At 39.6% G+C, this 18440-nt stretch overlaps 2 protein-coding genes across 15 annotated transcripts in view; one reads left to right on the forward strand and one right to left on the reverse strand.

The window, feature by feature from the left end:
* Positions 1–18440, forward strand: part of CFAP92 (cilia and flagella associated protein 92 (putative)) — a 332392-nt gene that overhangs the window by 250719 nt on the left and 63233 nt on the right. The gene's annotated exons all lie outside the window — the stretch shown is intronic.
* The window catches only part of IQSEC1 (IQ motif and Sec7 domain ArfGEF 1), a gene marked incomplete at its 5' end in the record, with an annotated part of 298180 nt that overhangs the window by 169770 nt on the left and 109970 nt on the right, over positions 1–18440 (reverse strand). For 6 of the 14 annotated variants that reach the window (XM_083489194.1, XM_083489189.1, XM_083489188.1 and 3 more), the window contains one exon: positions 17657–17743. The exons of 7 other annotated variants lie outside the window; for them this stretch is intronic. In XM_083489194.1, coding sequence (XP_083345320.1) covers positions 17657–17743 — 87 coding nt within the window. Of the gene's footprint in view, positions 1–11701; positions 11721–17656; positions 17744–18440 lie in introns of those variants that run through there. One more of the 14 variants, XM_083489186.1, reaches the window with a different exon arrangement.

Below are 18440 nucleotides of genomic sequence, written 5' to 3' on the forward strand. Positions count from 1 at the left end.
CAGTGTTAATGGCCTTAGAGCATGGGTAGGCAAATTAAAGCCCGGGGGGCCAGATCTGGCCCAATCGCCTTCTAAATCTGGCCCGCGGACGGTCCAGGAATCAGCGTGTTTTTAAATGAGTAGGATGTGTCCTTTTATTTAAAATGCATCTCTGAGTTATTTGTAGGGCATAGGAATTCGTACTTTTTTCTTTTCAAAACATAGTCTGGACCCCGACAAGGTCTGAGGGACAGTGGACCGGCCCCCTGCTGAAAAATTTGCTGACCCCTGCCTTAGAGCTTACTTTTCTGCTGTGGACTTCACTGGGACTATGTTTTCCACTTTTACTAGTTGGAAAGTAATGCTGGTTCTGTTTTCACGGACATGGCTTGCTTGTGCGGTGACTTGGAACATCCCTAGTGCCTGCACTTCCTATTTTACTTACTCTCTTCAAATATTTTTAATAATGCACATTATATACACCAGTTTTGCTTTGTTTTTGTTGGAATATATGATGCCTGCAGGCATTATGAACTCACAGATCATAACAAGGAGGATGAAGAGCTAAAAGTGTTTACCAAGATGTCCTCTTGGTTTCTTTGCACCACTATATACATACATACATACATATATACACACACACATACATAGTCAACTGATCTAGTCTACTGGTTTTTACTTTATAAAATGGTCAAACCTAATTTTTGATATTCTGTAGCCCCGAGACAATTTTGTTTGTGTTTGAATAAGGTGAGAGGATTGGGTGGTGGTGGTGGAAGGGGAAGAAAAAGTAGCAGAGTAGCAATCTTGTCAATTTCATGGGCAGCTGGCATTGATAGGACTCGGCTGACAGCTCACCGATTAACTAAGAACAAAGAAGATTAAAATTGCTTTAATCAGACTCTTCATGCCTAGCTACCAAACAAACTTGTCAGAAACATCTGCCACATTTAGGAAAAGTCCTCAGAAACTGTGTTACCCATGCTCACAAAATCAAAAGTACATGGCACCTTATTATGAACACAGAATGCAAAGTTCATGTACAACCAGAATGGAACAATACGAAATTGCTTTACTTAATATAAAACAAGGAGCTATTACAAGAAATCTGTTGTTATGGAAGGTCATTTGCTATATCTGATCAAGGTTATGGATTGTTTCAGGCACAAAATGATGTATTTGGTTTCCAGTTTGTATCTAAGCACCCACAACTGGGTTGTCACTTGGCGCAAAGTGCGTACCCTTGCAGGATCCAATCAATTTAACTTGTATTATAAAAAAAAAGAGGGAGAAGGAAGATGGAGATACTCACAGGAAGACAGACAAATATGACAAAAAACATGTTTAGTTATGTTGCAGGCTGAGGCTAAAGTTGGAACCCAGTTCTGAAAAAGATGAAAGATCATTCTATTTGCCATTTCTGACAGGATATTGTAAGAAAGTACTTGAGAAATCATTATGGATGGATATTAGCTAGTAGGTTAGTAGGTAAAGAACCCCTGGACGGTTAAGTTCAGTCGAAATCAACTATGAGATGTTGCGCTCATGTCCGCTTTCAGGCTGAGGAAGCGGTGTTCATCTGCAGACAGCTTTTCGGGGTCATGTGGTCAGCATGACTAAACCACTTCTGGCGCACGGAGCACTGTAACACGTGTCAGAGAGCATGGAAATGCTGTTTACCATCCTGCCACAGTGATGCCCATTTATCCAATTGTGCTGATATGCATTTGAACTACTAGGTTGCCACAGTAGGTTAGTACAGAGGAGACACAGGTTCAAATCTCCACTCTGTCACAAAGCTCACTGAGTAATCTTAGTATGGTCACAACTGCTTTGAGAATAAAATGGGGAAGGAAAATTAGACCTATGCGCCACACCCTGAGCTCTTTGGATGAAGAGTGAAAGAAACAAATGGAATAAGCAATAAAATGAAACATTAACAACAAGTTCTAAATGCAAAAAAGAAAAACCAGGCCCTAAGCACTGGACAAAAGAGAAAAGCAACGAATTCCTATTCAGAAAAGTCAGGAATTAAATCAGCAGATGGAATTGAAAATGTGTAAGGAATAAAGAAGCAGGTAAGGTGAAACTAATTTTTTTTTCTTGGATCCTATGCATCCCTTCCATCAATGGAAAGACGCCTTCCATTTTCAGGACTTCTGATCTAGCTGAGATTTCCATCAGTGAAAGGAGGCAGGCAGTTTGTGTTGATTCCCTCTCCCCTTTGCAAAGGACCCCCCAAAACAACCAGTTTTCAGGGGAGCACATAGGTCCAATTACATAAGTGAAGTTTTGCAATACAGTGGTACCTTGGGATATAGACGCTTCAGGTTACAGAGGCTTCAGGTTACAGGTTAAAGGGGTTAATTGCACACAGTGATGCACACAATGGGAAGCCGGTTAGGTTAATTCCAGGTAGATTGATAGAAAACATTCTTAAAGGGAATCCTTGTGTTCACATAAGTCAGGAACCACTGTTTTAGAGTTCTTCAAGAAAGTTAACAAGCATGTGCTAGGCCAGCAACTACTCCTCAGTAAAGCATTAGCAGGCATGGAATAAGATAATAGATTGTCCTAATCAATCAGTACAGTGGTACCTCGGGTTACATACGCTTCAGGTTACATACGCTTCAGGTTACACACTCCGCTAACCCAGAAATAGTACCTCGAGTTAAGAACTTTGCTTCAGGATGAGAACAGAAATCGTGCTCCGGCGGTGCGGCAGCAGCGGGAGGCCCCATTAGCTAAAGTAGTGCTTCAGGTTAAGAACAGTTTCAGGTTAAGAATGGACCTCCAGAATGAATTAAGTTCTTAACCCAAGGTACCACTGTATAAATGGAAGGATAAAATGTTCTGTGAACTCTTAAGGAAGCGTTAGCAGCCTTTGCAGTGCAGGACTACAGTGTATCAGGAGTTACTTTACAGTATGAGAAACGGGGTGAATAAGGCGAATAGTTGAGTTGCTCATAAAAACGTTTTGAAACTAGTTTGCTCAAAGCCTTGCACAGAGGTTTGTGTGAAGGGAAGAAATTATAGATTCATTTAAGTAGCAAAATGTGTTATATAAGTGGTCTTTGCCATCTTGGGAAATGGAAATAACCATTGTGAATGTGTGTTTATCCTGCCATTCTGAGTACGTACTTCTCAGAACAGGAACAGGAGAAAATGTTGCACATGGCTTCATGTTCTTCAATCTGGCACAGAAGTGAGATTTTCAGACAAAAACTTAAAATGATGAACTAAACATGAAAATTGGCAAGAACAACCTATTTGCATTTTTGTCTCCAACTTTCATTAACCCTAATGGAAGCAATCCTTAAAGCCAACTAGAAACTTACTATGATTACTGATACCTCTGATTTTATGTGGACACACTTTCAGTTTACAGTGGTACCTCGCAAGATGAAATTAATTCGTTCCGCGAGTTTTTTCGTCTTGCGTTTTTTTTCGTCTTGCGAAGCACGGTGTCGGAAAAGTTTTGGAAAAGCTTCAAAAATCACCAAAGTCTTCAAAAACATCAAAAAAGGCTACCACACCGCGTGCTATGAGTTGCTCCTCGAAGTCAAGTCGCAACTGTATTAACGGTTTTAAGAAAAAGGAAACAAACTTGCAAGACGTTTCCGTCTTGCGAAGCAAGCCCATAGGGAAAATCGTCTTGCGAAGCAACTCAAAAAACCAAAAACCCTTTCGTTTTGTGAGTTTTCCGTCTTGCGAGGCATTCGTCTTGCGAGGTACCACTGTACTTTTAACATCTCTTCAATGACTGACACATTTACCAAGGTGCAATTTTTTTCAGTGTTACTATTTTTTTCTCCAATTGTGCAAAAAAAAACCCCACCACACCCCAAAACCCCCTCAAATGACATATATAATATAATTGAATTAATCAGTGAAGAGGCTATATTTAGCTCACAGAGAAAGAGGAGGGTTTAGTGTGCCCAGTTCTGCCGCACTAGGCGCTGAGCCTAGGTGCTGTTGCAGCTATGACATAGTGAACTGAGCAGAATGGAAGGCAAGAGGTGGAGGAGCACTAAATTTTGGCCTTGCACAGGGTGCTGCTGAAATTTGAAAGACCAAAGTCCGCCTGACAGAGAAACTGCTTTCTCCACTAATGTATCCACCAAGTCTGAACGTAGCTGTTGTGTCCCTGAATCCGGTGCCCTACTGATTTGTCAATATTGTCTGCTGCAAAGTACTTCACAAAAAAACCGTGTTGCTGTTTTCTTAACTAGTGAATAAATTCTACTGTATGATGCAGGAAATTAAAGGCCAGGATTCAAAGAGCCATTTCAGTATACCCAAGGGCTTATGCATACCCAGAAGCATTTCTGAATGCTTTTCTTTGAACAGCAGCTGCTGTGACCCACATTTTATATTACGAAGTGCTTTTGAAATTCTTCTGTTTCAAAAGCACACTGCCACACAGCATGAGAATGGCCCGCTGTCACCAAAAATCACAACAACAACCTGTAGTACCTTCATTCTGCAGGGACACAGAACTGGTTGATTGTGTATGGGTTTTTGTTTAATCCAAGCCTATCTAATAAATTAAAAAACAAACCCAAAACTCTTACACGGGCTTAATTTATTTAACCTTGTCTAAAAATATGAAATGAATTTAGCTCAAGATTTGTGGTATAGGCATGAGAAGGAATAGCAAATGTGGTGCCTTCAGATGTTCCAGACTGCAACTCCCATGATCTCTGACCACTGACTATTCTGGCTAATGGGAGATGTAATCCTAAATACATGGAGAGCCCCACATGGGCTATCGCTGCTCTAATGACTCAACAAACATTTTTACTGGGTCAAAATTATTTTCCCATAGTTTCTCATACGTATAAAGTCTGGTATTATGACCTCACAGTAGCTTCTGTAAATTTAAAGTGTGCATAATCTCTGCCTGTTTGCAGATACAGCAGTGACCCAACATATGAAAGTCTGCCATTCCATTCATACCTCCAAGTTTTGGTGTAAGATCAACACTAGGCTCAATGACAATGAAAACAGTGAACATATCTAAAACAGGTCTGTAATTTTCATAAATTGTAACAGATGACGAAGCATTCACTAGACTAGAGGAACTGTCATGCCTCTGAAGAAAAAAATTATATTCTATTCTAACTATATTCAGTGTTACTGGGACTATTTTTTTATTTTTTAAAGAGAACAGAGCAATAACAGGTAAGACTAATGGTAGCTTTTTTGCATTTTAGAGACTTGCACACACACAACAGAAATGACAATCTCAACCAGAAATGCTGAACAGCTCTGTGGATGTTTTGGAACTCGCAGCATCAGAGCTCCCTCTAGCTTCCATATGCAGGTATCCTTGTGGAATGCAAGTTGCATTATTTTTTAGAATGGAAGTTCTTCTTGATTAGCCTATTTATAGCTGTTTCAAATCCGATTGCAGAAAGAGGCACATTTTGAATTACTATGACTCACATACTGTTGCATTTTTATAGTTTTGACAAGGCTGACAAGACTGAATGCTAAATGCTAAACACCGCTGTTTGTTAAAAGCAAGAATGTATTATGACTCACCATGCATTAATCATAAGTTTGGTGTGTAGGCAGCACTATCTTTTTAATTAAAAAAAAGCAACAGTGAATGAAACAAAATGCACAACAGCCTACATTCTGGAAATGCATAAGCCACATTATGAACCACCTACTCCAGCTGCAGAAGTAACTTTGTCGAATCAAAGCTAAAACAAGTGGAAAACTCACTTGTGGAGCAGACAGTCCCAAGCCTACAGCAAGCCCTGAGGTTGTCAGGCAAGGACTGAGCCTGTGTACCATGCAGGCTGAAGGATAAAGGGGGGAAACAGAAGAGTAGCCAGCCAGATTAGCAAATCTTAACACCAATCAGCCAGAACAAGCCCAAAGGATCTTCCTTGACATCTGTAACATGCGCCTTCCAGGTGAACGTGCCTATAGATTTAAGAAACTCAGCTGTTTTACTTCTGCTACTAGTTACAGGCCTGTCATTAGTCTCTCATGTCTCTTGCTTCCTTACCTCTCAACTACTTCTTTCACATACTGCCCTTTCTCCAGGTCCAGGAGACCTTAAGAGCAAACATTTCGCAGGGCTCCACAGATTCATGCCATCCTGCATCTGAGTTGCAGTCTTTTTACTGCAATCTTTCTGCCTATTTGAATAACAGATTCCCAATCAGGTTGCATGCTGAAGTCACTTTTGCATCCCTTAAAGATTCTGCAGCCTGTATATATATTATTATTATTAAATAGTGCTTGCAGGAAGTGATGAGAAGGGTGTATGCCCACAAAGCACGGTAACGGAAGTAGGTCACTCCAGTGCAGACCTCTCCCAGCTGAGCAAATGATAAGCCATGGTGCCAAAGTTCAGGGAATAAAAGAGCCAAAACTGGAATTACAGTGGTGCCTCGGGTTACATACGCTTCAGGTTACATACGCTTCAGGTTACATACTCCGCTAACCCAGAAATAGTGCTTCAGGTTAAGAAATTTGCTTCAGGATAAGAACAGAAATCATGCTCCAGCGGAACGGCAGCAGCAGGAGGCCCCATTAGCTAAAGTGGTGCTTCAGTGTAAGAACAGTTTCAGGTTAAGTACGGACCTCCGGAACCAATTACGGTAAGTACTTAACCCTAGGTGTCACTGTAATGCCCTTGCCAGCACAGCACCTCACAATGTAAGGAAGGCGAAAGGGGGAAAAGACAGCTGTATACTCCAAGACCAAAAGTAATCTACATTTACTTGAAACAAATATGTTTCTGCAATTCATTTCATGATTTGTTACATTTCCTCAGCAAGGACTTAGAAAATAATGCAAAACAAATATACTCAATTTAAGACTACAGTAAAAAAAAAAAAATTAACCACCAACCATCGCTATGTTGACATTTTCACTAGCATATGCTTATTTCATTTGAAAAACAGCTTTCATTATTTTGTCAAAAGTCCGTCTGGGAACATGCACTTATTCTGATTATTATTATTATTATTACAATTTATGTAAAACTGTAGGTTTTGAACTGCTTTCTGTTCCATTGAATGGGAAGTAAAACATCCATTATTATAGGTCATGAAATTTTCAGCTATTGGTATGTATCTCAAGGAAGTAAATGATTATAAAACATTTTGGCAAAAGCTAAAGTTCACATGTCCTGGGGCTGACCCACATTGCAGAGCTGTATCCCGCTAGAAATATGTGGCCAGATTTCCAAGCTTTCCCAGTGATAAAGTGCCAAACTGAGTCCTTTTGTTCAAGCCATTCTCTCAGAGTTATTATAAACTTATTTTGCAGGAGCTACACATGATTGAGATTGGCAAAAGGAACATTATTTTCATCCTCCCAACTTTCTTTTTAAAAAATGTGCATGTTAAGTACGTTTGTTGAAAGATCCATTCATGCACAGTAGAAAATACAGCCTGTGCTGCCAGATATGGAAGTTTAAACAAGTTCAGTGGACAGGATGGCTCCCCCTCTCCCCAGCAGTGTTCTTCTATTCTATTTTATAAAGTAATTCCTTTGCCTGCTTACATCTCAACATGTTAATGAGGGGATAAATCTGCCTGCTCCAGTGCTGAAGAAGAACAAGATATACAAGTATGTTTCAAAAGGAAAATGGGATATCCGGCTTCCACTGTAGTACTGAACGTCAGCTTTTCTGACACACAAAAATGTTGTTTCAAAGACCTTACGGATGCAAAGGATTTCACACACCAAGAGCGTACAAGTCCAAAGGCTGCCTTCTTAATTGGAAAGCTTAAAAAGGAACAGAACCAGCCACAGCCACAGCTGGTAGCGAAGATCCAACTTGTGTTGCCCTTCACAAAAAGCAAAAAAGAGAGAGGAAAAAACCTCAAACTTAATTGTAACGATGGCCAGGCTAATCAGCATCCTTTTTATTAATCTTGCAAACTGGCACCCAAAATGAATGCTTTGAACTTCGTTACATAGAATAGGCCCTTCTATTTTTGCCTTTACACGCACAAACAAAATTATAATTAGATTAAAAGATTCCAGACATCTCAGTGGGTGAGAAAAGGAGTAATTACAGTGCTATACATCACTACACTGAGGGCAGGGATAATTATTGTTTTTGTTTGTGAAAAAGAAAAGCAAGTCACAACAACATAAATTCTCACCCTCTGTGAGGTATTCCTTCCTAAATAAAGTAAAAGGCTAATAATTCCAGCAAAATCCAGACATTTACACAATGATACTGCATTATCCTTATCAGAATTTGTATTGCTGCATCCCGTCTTATTGCTCAACATCTTATATTAAAAGAATATTATACAGATGGAATCACATGAACATGGCACTTAATATTTGTGGATTGACAGGGTAGGCAAAACACTTGGTACATATATACATTTTGCTTTTTTGCTCTTAAAACCGCCTCCCTTAGTATGAAAGATACTACTGGAATAATGCCAAGGAATACCAAAAAGGGAGTATAAGATAAAGGACAGCATTATATTAGATAAAAAGAAAGGAGTTAAAAATATAAAAGGTTATCAAACGCTCAGCATAATAAAATGCAACCAGTCAGTTTGGCTGCACTGAACGATTTTTTCTCTCATGTGGATCGTACCTTATATTGACCTTCAATGCAATTTCCACATTTGTCAAGTACCCATGTGGGCTTCCACACAACACAGAAATATAATTATTTTATCCCAAAGATGTCAGGTTTGATCTTCCCATTGAAATAGTGTGGGTCCATCAGTGTCATATACACACAAAGCATATTCCCTCAGAAACACACTTAACAGATATTCAGGTAACAGTCAAAGGCACGAAAGTGCTCTTAAACACTGAGGAAATATGGTTCTCACAGATACAATTGAAATCTTATAAAATCTGATGTTTAAAAACCAAGGTAAGATAAATAGCAGCCCCAGATCCCAAAATTGAAAAATTCAGGCTCATTTCTAAATTGCAGATTGGACAGTATTGCAAAAGCCCAGAACAAGAATGTTGTGAATTGCTGGGAGGGAGGGAGGCCGAGAGAGAGAGAGAGAGAGAGAGAGAGAGAGAGAGAGAGAGAGGGGAATGAGATTTATTTAAAGGCTTACTAATTATCATTAGAACATAAACTGAAAAACGTCATAGGGACTGTATGCAACAAAACTGTACAAAAGTCAGGTTTATGGTACTTTTTATTTTCGTTTTTAAAAATGTGAGATTTACATATTGGTTTACATTCTATGGCCGTTCAAAATAACATAAGAACATATAAAGAGGGTTGTGAAAACGTGTAGTAGAAAATGCTGGGTGGAAATGATTAGGCAGCCATATACCCTTTTGAACATATCTGAATTCGCTGCAGACCAGAACCTTTAGTGTATCCATGCAAGTTAGTTTCAGTTCCATACAAACCAGCCAGAGAAAGAAGAGGGAGTGGAATGTACAGATGTGGAACTCTGACTGCACAGTTTAGCGACTCAGAACTTCTCTGTTATCTTGAAGATGGACTACTAGACCCAGAAGGTGGACAACAGAACTGGTGTAGAACATTATCTTCCCTGCCAAGGAGGGGAAAAAAGAGATAGAGGGACAGAATCATAAAGGGACATTGTTAGGAGAACAAAGTATTTAAGAATAATACAGCCCTTTTGTAAACAATACAGAAAGGAAATTTCAGCCTCATTTCATTTGGATTCCTAGACAGTATCAGTGTTAGCAGCTGCACCTTTCACTGGAAACATGCTTTACTTATTTTGCCCCCACTTTAAAAGACTTTTGCTTAATAAGTTCAAAAAAGAAATTTCATTTAGGACTTTTCCAAGTACACCTACAGGACTATGTTCCATCAAGAATTACTACTTACAAATATGGCTGTACTCTCTTTAAAAAACCCCCACACAGGTAAGAACTCTGCTTCCAAAGTCTCCTGAGTTGCCAGCATCATGAATAATGCTACAAACCAGGTCTAACACTCAAATTGCAAAAGCAGTGTGGAATACCTCCATCTCTAAAGCTACACTTTTAACCTATGGTGGGAGGAAGCTGAAGGAAGTACCTTCATCATCAGTATGACCAACAGCGGCCATCTCCTTTAATTAAATAGCTAGCTAAAGAAGAATAACGGAAAGGAATAGGAAAGAGAAAGAAAATACAAAAATCTAAAGCCAAACACTATTACTCATTGTATTTGCCAGGTATTGCTATATAATACCAAATGTGTTGAAAATGGGTAGATTTAAGTTTTCCTCCCTCTCTGGATCATAGACATAAAAATTTGCTTTAAAACATGGCTACTTCAGTAGAGGGTGCCATTCAATATTGGATAATCATGTGCCACTATTAAAAAGCCCTTATCCTGAATATCAATTCACAATAGTTTTCTATTTTATTATAATACTGTACAGAGCAAATCATTAAGTGGGCCTTTGACTCTTTTCTTTGAAAAGCAACTTGCCCGTCCTTCAACTGCTTTTTCTGATAATTGAGTTCTAAAGTGGTTTGCTGCACAGCTTTGTCAATGGGATGTTTGCTGTTTGAGAAACAAGTGAAAAATCTCACTGGGTACCTCAGAGCCTTCCATGCAGCTTCCTAATTTGGCTTAGTGCAAATGAACAAAAACGCAAGTTTCTGGAGAGGAAACTGTGGCTGCTTTGGTCTTTCTTTGTTTTTGGATGCTGCGTTAGGTTAAGCTATAGTTTAGCTCTCTCTAGACAAACTACAAACTGTAACCAAAGTTTGTCCTATAGATTACAACTTGTGGCTTGTCTGGAGAGAGCTAAACAATGAGTCTGGGTTTGGATGACAAACTAGTCAAACCATGGTTCAGTGTAGCACATCAGCGAAATGCTTGGGAATGAACAAAGGCCACTACGATCTCCTCTCTGGGATCCTGCACATTATTCCATCACACTAAACCAATGTATCCCTGCTTACCCATTCACTGCAAATTGTAGTCAGATTATAGACTTATAAAAATGGTTAATGTATATGTATAATAGAATAAAATAATTATAATCAGTACATTTTTTGCTCTAACATATAGAGGGAAACTTAGGATTTAGTCTATCTTCTCCAAGTCAAAGCCTAGACAACCCAAATGTCAACCCAATTCCATCAGAAGTTGTTCATATTCATGATCCTTTCAAAGTTTCATTCTTACCATTGTATCTTCCATCCTGCAAATATATCGTAGAAGAACAGCTGACTGTCCGTGGGAATGCATATTATTGTGAGAAAGCAGGAATGAGAATAAAAATATGCAGGGTAGGGTGAGTAGGAAAAGGATAATCATGCCCATGCAGCTTTGAGAATAGATTTTGAAAAAATGCATTTAATAAGCTTAGATCATTGCCCATCATATATAGGTTCTTCGGTCCTACAGATAACCCATCAATAGCACTTGTTCCCTCCTAGTAATTTCAGATCCCTTGGTTATAATCAGGTCGTGCACAAATCCGATTGAGTGCAGAACTAAATATGGTCACAGGTATTTTTTCCCAGTGGTCCCAGTAATCCACCACAGTAATGCAGGACTCTGCCTACTAATATTTAAAAGGTGAATATAAATGCTGAACAACATTGCTTGCCATGAGGATAAGCAATATGGTTGACCAAATAACTTTTTTGTGTGCTGCTGCTGCTGCTTTGAAAACAGACCTTTGCTAAAATGCTACTCACCATGATTTGTGAAAACAAAACAAAAAATTGCAAATAATTTCAAAATAAGGAAAAAAAAGTGTCAGAATAATGATTTTACCTCATAGAGGTGTTGAACAAACATTATGCAGGTAGGTACTGCAAGAAAATGAAGGGATTTCTTTGGTACTATAACATCCTTTGCAATATCTTTTTGCTTTCACAGGCATCACTGGGGGGAAAAGAAGAGAGAAAGTCTCCAGTTTCAGGATGCTCAGGTAACGTGTTGAGAAATGGACATGAGAATTCAGAAGGATCAGTAATGTAAACAAGGAATGCTTGGCATGATTAGGATGGAAGCTGTCAAATCATTCCATGCGCATCAAAACTGAAATAAATCCACATATACTAAATATGATATCATGTCAAACAAAACAAGGATTTGGGGAAGTTTATTTATTTATAAGATGTCTAATGGCATAAAAGTGAATGTCTTCTATTTGTATGTTTTGATTATATGCAACCTTCCTTCCTTTGTGTACTCCATTCTCCAAAGCCTTTACATAGGGCAGCTGCCTCCCTGAACAGTGTGGGCTGTGTCCTAGGAAGTTACAGTGAGAAGTGGGGAATTGCCTCAGTTCAGGCATTCTTCCACAACACAAACTGCTCTATTTAGGAAGGCCTTTGACTGTCTGGAGATGTTTCTCAAGGGGAGATGAAAGGTTGTTTGCATGAGCAGCCTTCTGCTGGCACAGTCTTTGGAACTCATCCCAAACATATGGTGGAAGAAGAAACATAACACTTAGAATGAGGAGATAAACAACAAGGATGGCTTGTTGCTACATGGCACATTATTATATTGAGATAATTGCACTGATTTATTTATTTCATAAAATTTATACACCACTTGATTGTAAAAAACAACAACCCTCAATGCAGTTTACAAAAACAAGACATTGATTTTGCAACTATAGTTATTTGTTTTATCTATATTCTGTCTTCTTTTCATCACGGGTCTTAACATTAGTGCACATGGGACTTCCTGGTAGTCTTCCATTCAAGCACAGACCAGGCTCACACTTGCTTAGCTTCAGCAATGTGACCACATTACGCGGCCCTAGACCTGGGAAGTCAACATGGTGCCCTACAGATGTTTCTGGATCCCAAATTCCATCACTTACTTATTTTACACACACACATGTTAAAACATATGATGCATAATCAAAATGCACACATCATTCTTGACTATTGCCCGTGCTGGATAGCAACATCTGGATGGCATTATGTTGGCTTCTTGCCTTTGACCAGGCCCTTCTCTCTCCAGTATAGTTTGACCAATGTAGAAGTAAGTAAGAAAAGTGTTTGGGTTTTCTTTTATGTTACAAACACACATTCATTCCTTATTAATTATTTAAAAATGATGCATAATCTGCCTGTTAGGGAAAAAGTGAAGCAGTGACTGAAATGTCCATCAATTAGCTATCTGCAGCATCAGTATATTCAAGAAGGGGAGGCACAGTTTTAGTGGCTTTCTATGTGTGTAGGAATAACAGAACGCCTTACATTTATTTGTACCTATTAGGGACTACAAAAATAGAACAAAAGCCATGAGCTGATGCTTTGTATTAGATTTCAAGATTTATTTGGAAAACAACCCAAAGGCATCAATCTAAAAATAAACTATAAATGAAGGCATGTGACTACTAATTTCAAGACTAGGGATGGCTTTTGGTAAGTTGCCAAACAGACACTTAACTGGAAAAGAGGTGTGTGCTATAGTGTCACACAATATTGCTGCTGGTACTGAAGAGTTGCAGATGACAGGGGTGGAGAACCTCAGGCCACAGTGTGTGTGCCAATGAAGTTTTCCAGGCCTCTCTATCTGACCCTTGGAACTCTCCACAGGACACACCCCTCAATGGCCCTACTCCACACCCTCCTGTTATTCCCCCCTGGCTGGTATGAGTTCTTGAAATGGAATAATGCCTCCTGCTTGCCTGCGTAGAGAGATGCACATGCAGAAGCTTATGACTTGTGTGGTGGGACTTTACAAAATGAGAGGCACATCACCTGCTGCCCCATCCGCTTGCAAGTGGCCCAGAAGTCTTTCCACTCCTATATTATGAGAAGCTATCAAATCTAAAAGCATGTTATCTGAAGAAGGAAAAACATAAAGTCAAGCTTGAGGACTGTACAAATTATGATGGAGAATAAAGAACTGAATTTCCAATACAGAAACTACCATTTTGGCTGTGTAGTCATAGAGGTTTAAGAAGAAAGGATTTTATACTTTGAAAGAGTACTTTGGGATGCTCCTTAAAAAAATTAAAGGAGTACTTTTAAGGATCAAAATGAGCACCAATTGAGCATGGATGAACTCAATATAACTCAATCCAATATAATTTATAGGAGAATGGAATGGAATAATAAAAAGGTGACTGCATGTTTTTCAGGATTTGTTGTAGTGAAAACAATGCTGGTATTGTTCACACACCCTAAAGATCTTTGCTTAAGCTACCTATAGACAAAAGGCTTTTTGTCACCATTATTTGTTACATATTTATTATATGTGTTAATAAGTTCATTAACGAATTAGTTAATTTCATTATGAAATTAACTTTTAAAGGATCGTGGAACTGCAATGCTGCAATCCTAAAGTGATTCTGAACTGTATTGTATGCACTGAAGCCCAGCTCAGCAAAGCACTGCAAAAGGTCATTTAAGGGTGTTTTTAAATTGTTCCAGCTAAACAAGTTTCCTCAGCTACTGCAATACCACTATTTGGCTACAGCAGTCCTGCATCTTGTGACCCGTTAAGGTGAAAGCAGACGACCAGTGTTTACAACCTTTTTTTTTTGCCCAGGCAAACAGCAGAACTAGGACATTTATTGAGCTCCTAGTAGTAGCAGACCGCCTTATAGAACTGGAAGGATGCCATTGACTTGGTAGGTCATAAGACCTGCACACGCATTCTATAGCAAAGATTAAGATATACTTGAAAACAAATGGGGAAAACCTATTTCATGTGTCATTGGCTTGGGCAAGCTGGATTAACAATACTGGGAGCACATACAAGTGGATAGCACATTCACTGATTCCAAAATGCTTATATTTATGATGGAAGAAAACCAAACATAAGGCAAAACAAAGGAAAAATGCTTAAATGATGGAAAAGAAATATGGAATACATGAACTATGTGGGAAACACACAATTATGAAAGCAACAAACTTATGCATATCCATTTACAGACTTAGGTTTCACTGCTGGTTATCTTTTTTTACTAGCACAAGGTGAGCACAACCCTTTTTCAGCCCCATATTTACAATATTTTACACAAATGTTATCCATGAGCTGGCAAATAATAATTTAATTCACTTTTACTGATGAAATAATGAAAAATTATGTGTCCATTTTTAACAGCCCTAAATATGTATTTTATCTTGTACTGTGTAAATATCCCATATAAAGTCAGTCATGAGGAACTGCAAAATCTATGTAGGATACAAGCATCTCCAAACACTTATCCAGATGCCTGTGTGATGAAAGCCACCAACTGATATGGATTTTATATGTAATGGATTTAGAAAGGAAAATAAAAGGACGTTAATTTACTGCTCAACCAAAGGCTGGTGGGCTCTAGCTTTTGTGTGCCTACTTTGCATCAGGAATAGGGGAACATTTAGGGGTTCGGAAAGATCAGTATATATGGGGCTTCTGCAGAGGAAGGGAGGGATTTGGAGCACATAGCTTTAAGTGGAAACCTGCCTGCCCTCAAACAAACCTTGCACACCTACTTAAAGACTGAAGCAGCCAGAGGACCAAACACACTGCTGACTGTTCTAATCTAGTCTAATCCAGTCAAAAATTCCCCACCCTACTTTGCAGGTTCAAACTGTGGGAGGCATTTTGGTGGGTTTCATGGTGCAGAGCAAAGCATGAATTGTTTCAGAAAAGGGTAAAGAAAACACCTTTTCTCCTGCTCTTTTTTAAATTTAAAAAGAAACTACATGCTGTAGCAGCAAAGGGTCTTTCTTCCCTCTATCCCCGCCCCATTTATTTGCATTGTCCAAGAATCTTAGGCTCGTAGAGTTGGAAGAAACCCTGAGGACCATCTAGTCCAACAACCTGCTCTGCAGGAATGTCAGCTAAAGCATCTGTGACAGATGGCCATCCTACCTCTGCTTAAAAACCTCCAATGAAGGAGAGGCCACCACCTTCCGTGTGAGTCCGTTCCACTGTAAAACAGCTCTTACCGTCAGAAAGTACTTCCTGATGTTTAGTCGGAATCTCCTTGCTTGTAACTTGAAGCCATTGGTTTGGGTGAACAGGGAAATGCAGAGCTCTTTATGCTGCCTTGTTCTTCCCACCAGAATGTCAGTTGGGTGCACACTAGTGTGATCATTTGGCACAATGTAGTTACCCACTTTCCTCTGGATTCCATTCTGTGTATCAATTGACAAAGCAAGCCCTAATAGCTAGGGCTCATACAGCTCTGCATTGCAAAGCACTGTTATGGGAAACCGCTTGCAGCCCAGCTATTAGGACTTGCTTTGCAAAGGAGAAAGACTCTCCTCCCTGGAAGAGAGGGGAGTGGTTGTGGGCGGGAGCCCGAGCACCGCCCCTAGCAGGGGGCATAGCCCCCTGCCTCCACCTCACCTGGCTGGCGCCCACGCCCCTCTGGAGGCATCCAACTAGGTGCCTCGGAGGGGGCATGTTCAGCAGCCTTTTGCTGCGGCGCCAGCCTCTCCCCGGCCTCATTCTTTGCCGTCGTCTCGTCGCGAGTTGCTTTGCAAAGGAGAACTTGGTGCTCCAGCCTTTGGGACAGAACAACCTGCAGCCTATGGACTGCATGTGGCCTGTTGCCTCAGTCCATGGCCTCCAGCATCTCTCATACCTTGTCTCTGATCAAGCACCATTGTTGCCACAAGGCACACAGGTCTTATACATGTGTTATCTGAGATCCAACAACAGAACACTATGGCTAGAACACTGTAGGAGCCACAATCTATAGTTTGGCATCCAAACTCTGTGGGGAAGTGCCATAGCTCACTGAGAGAGCATCTGCTTTCCAGGTTCAATCCGTTGCTTCCTGTGTGAAATACTGCATGAAATCCCAGAGAGCCACTGCCAGCTAGTGTAGATAGAACTGAACTAAATGGATGGTGTGACTCTGTATAAGGCAACTTCCTATGTTCTAATATGCCTGGTAGCACCTCTTCTCCTATTGCTGCAATGATAGCAGCACTAGGCCAAAGACAAGGTAAGGGAGATTCCACAGTTGCATCAGAGGCTGCACTGATTGAGGCTAAATGGGGTGGGCTGAGGAAGAGAGGTGGTCTGTGCAGGGGAGCACCCCCCCCCAAGAATGTGGTCCCAAGTGAAACTATATTCCTGTTTTAGAGACTATAGTTCACAGAACGGTGTTAATGAGTGAGCTTTGACTCACACGTCTTTCGCAAGTCGCTTTGAATCTTCTTTCCTGGAAAAAAGTGATTACCGATAATAATTTGGAATCGGTCCTTTGTCTCAGGAAGTAAGACCTCAGGACTTCATAGATGTGTATGTTGTGAGTTGAGCATGAGCACTGGAAAGAGCTTCTCAAATAGGTGGCACACCCTCCTTGCATGCTCAAGAGCAAAATCACAGCAAACACAGACCTGCTTATGGGCACTGTTTTGCCTGAGGTGGGCACTGTTTTGCCTGAGGTATAATTATCTTGGGCAGGCCAAGGAGGAGTGGAAGGGAGCAGCAGAGCATGGTCTCAAGGTCTTGAGGGCTTTCTATGTGTTTGCTTGAAAGCGCCCTCATTGATGTATGCGGACGCTAATTGTTTAAATGTCATGGCATTTGTTTATTTAGTGAACATATAAACTGGGGGGAACTGGAAACGCTATACTGATTTCTGTGGAAATTCTACATAGACCTGTACTATAAAAGAGTGTGTGCTCTTTAAATGTTTTAAAATGTGATTTTTAAAGTAATTTTTTTATCATATAGAGGTACCAAAAATAAATATAATAAATGGTCAGGCCTGTCTATGAAAGGAAAAAGTGGGTGGACCATAACTACTCTTACCTGTACTCTGAGTGTGTGGCAGGGACAGTGAGCTGGGTATGGTACAATGGAGCTGGACAGCAAAACTGGTGCAGAGTATTTATAGACCTACGACACAAGGAAAAACAAAGTCAACACACTGAGTGTCTATTAAGGGGCTTTCTAATGGAAAGGTAGGTGCTAATGGTTATATCTGAAATGTTTCAATAAGCTTTTTTTCCACTTTCTAAAAAAATAAAATAAATACATTAAAACTCCAATTACTGGAAAATAAAGGGGAATAATCCCCATACAAATGTATGCATACATCAGAAATGAGTATGATGGGTGATTGCAATGAAGAGTTAAAATGTTGTTGGGGTGGGAAGGACCCCCTAAATGTATAACAAGTTTTTTATATGGATGTCTTTGCTATATTCTGTACAGTAATAGCAAAGATATAAGTTAAGGGTTGGTTAGGATTTCTGCAGAAATATGAAGCAATATATGTGGATCACTCTGCACCAGTCTAGCTGTTATTTTAAACTACTCCAAATTCTGTTGTGCTTTCAAGCACTAGGAAAATAATCAGATACTCAAATAAATATAATATTTTAATAAGCTTGTAGTATAATTTCTTAAGATAATGAACTATTTATGTAATGATGCAAAATCCTATTTTTCTTTTAATTCCATGGAACCAAGCACCAATGTATGTTCAGTAAGCCCTTTTTAGCATGAAAAAATAAATTTTACATCTTAAGAATTATTTCTCAATATGTGCCTGCAATTAAACCAGTCAAACAAAATATTGGAAAAATAATGC

Source organism: Podarcis liolepis (assembly GCF_965112155.1).
Source record: "Podarcis liolepis genome assembly, chromosome: 2".
In the NCBI taxonomy this organism is placed as follows: Eukaryota; Metazoa; Chordata; class Lepidosauria; order Squamata; family Lacertidae; genus Podarcis; species Podarcis liolepis.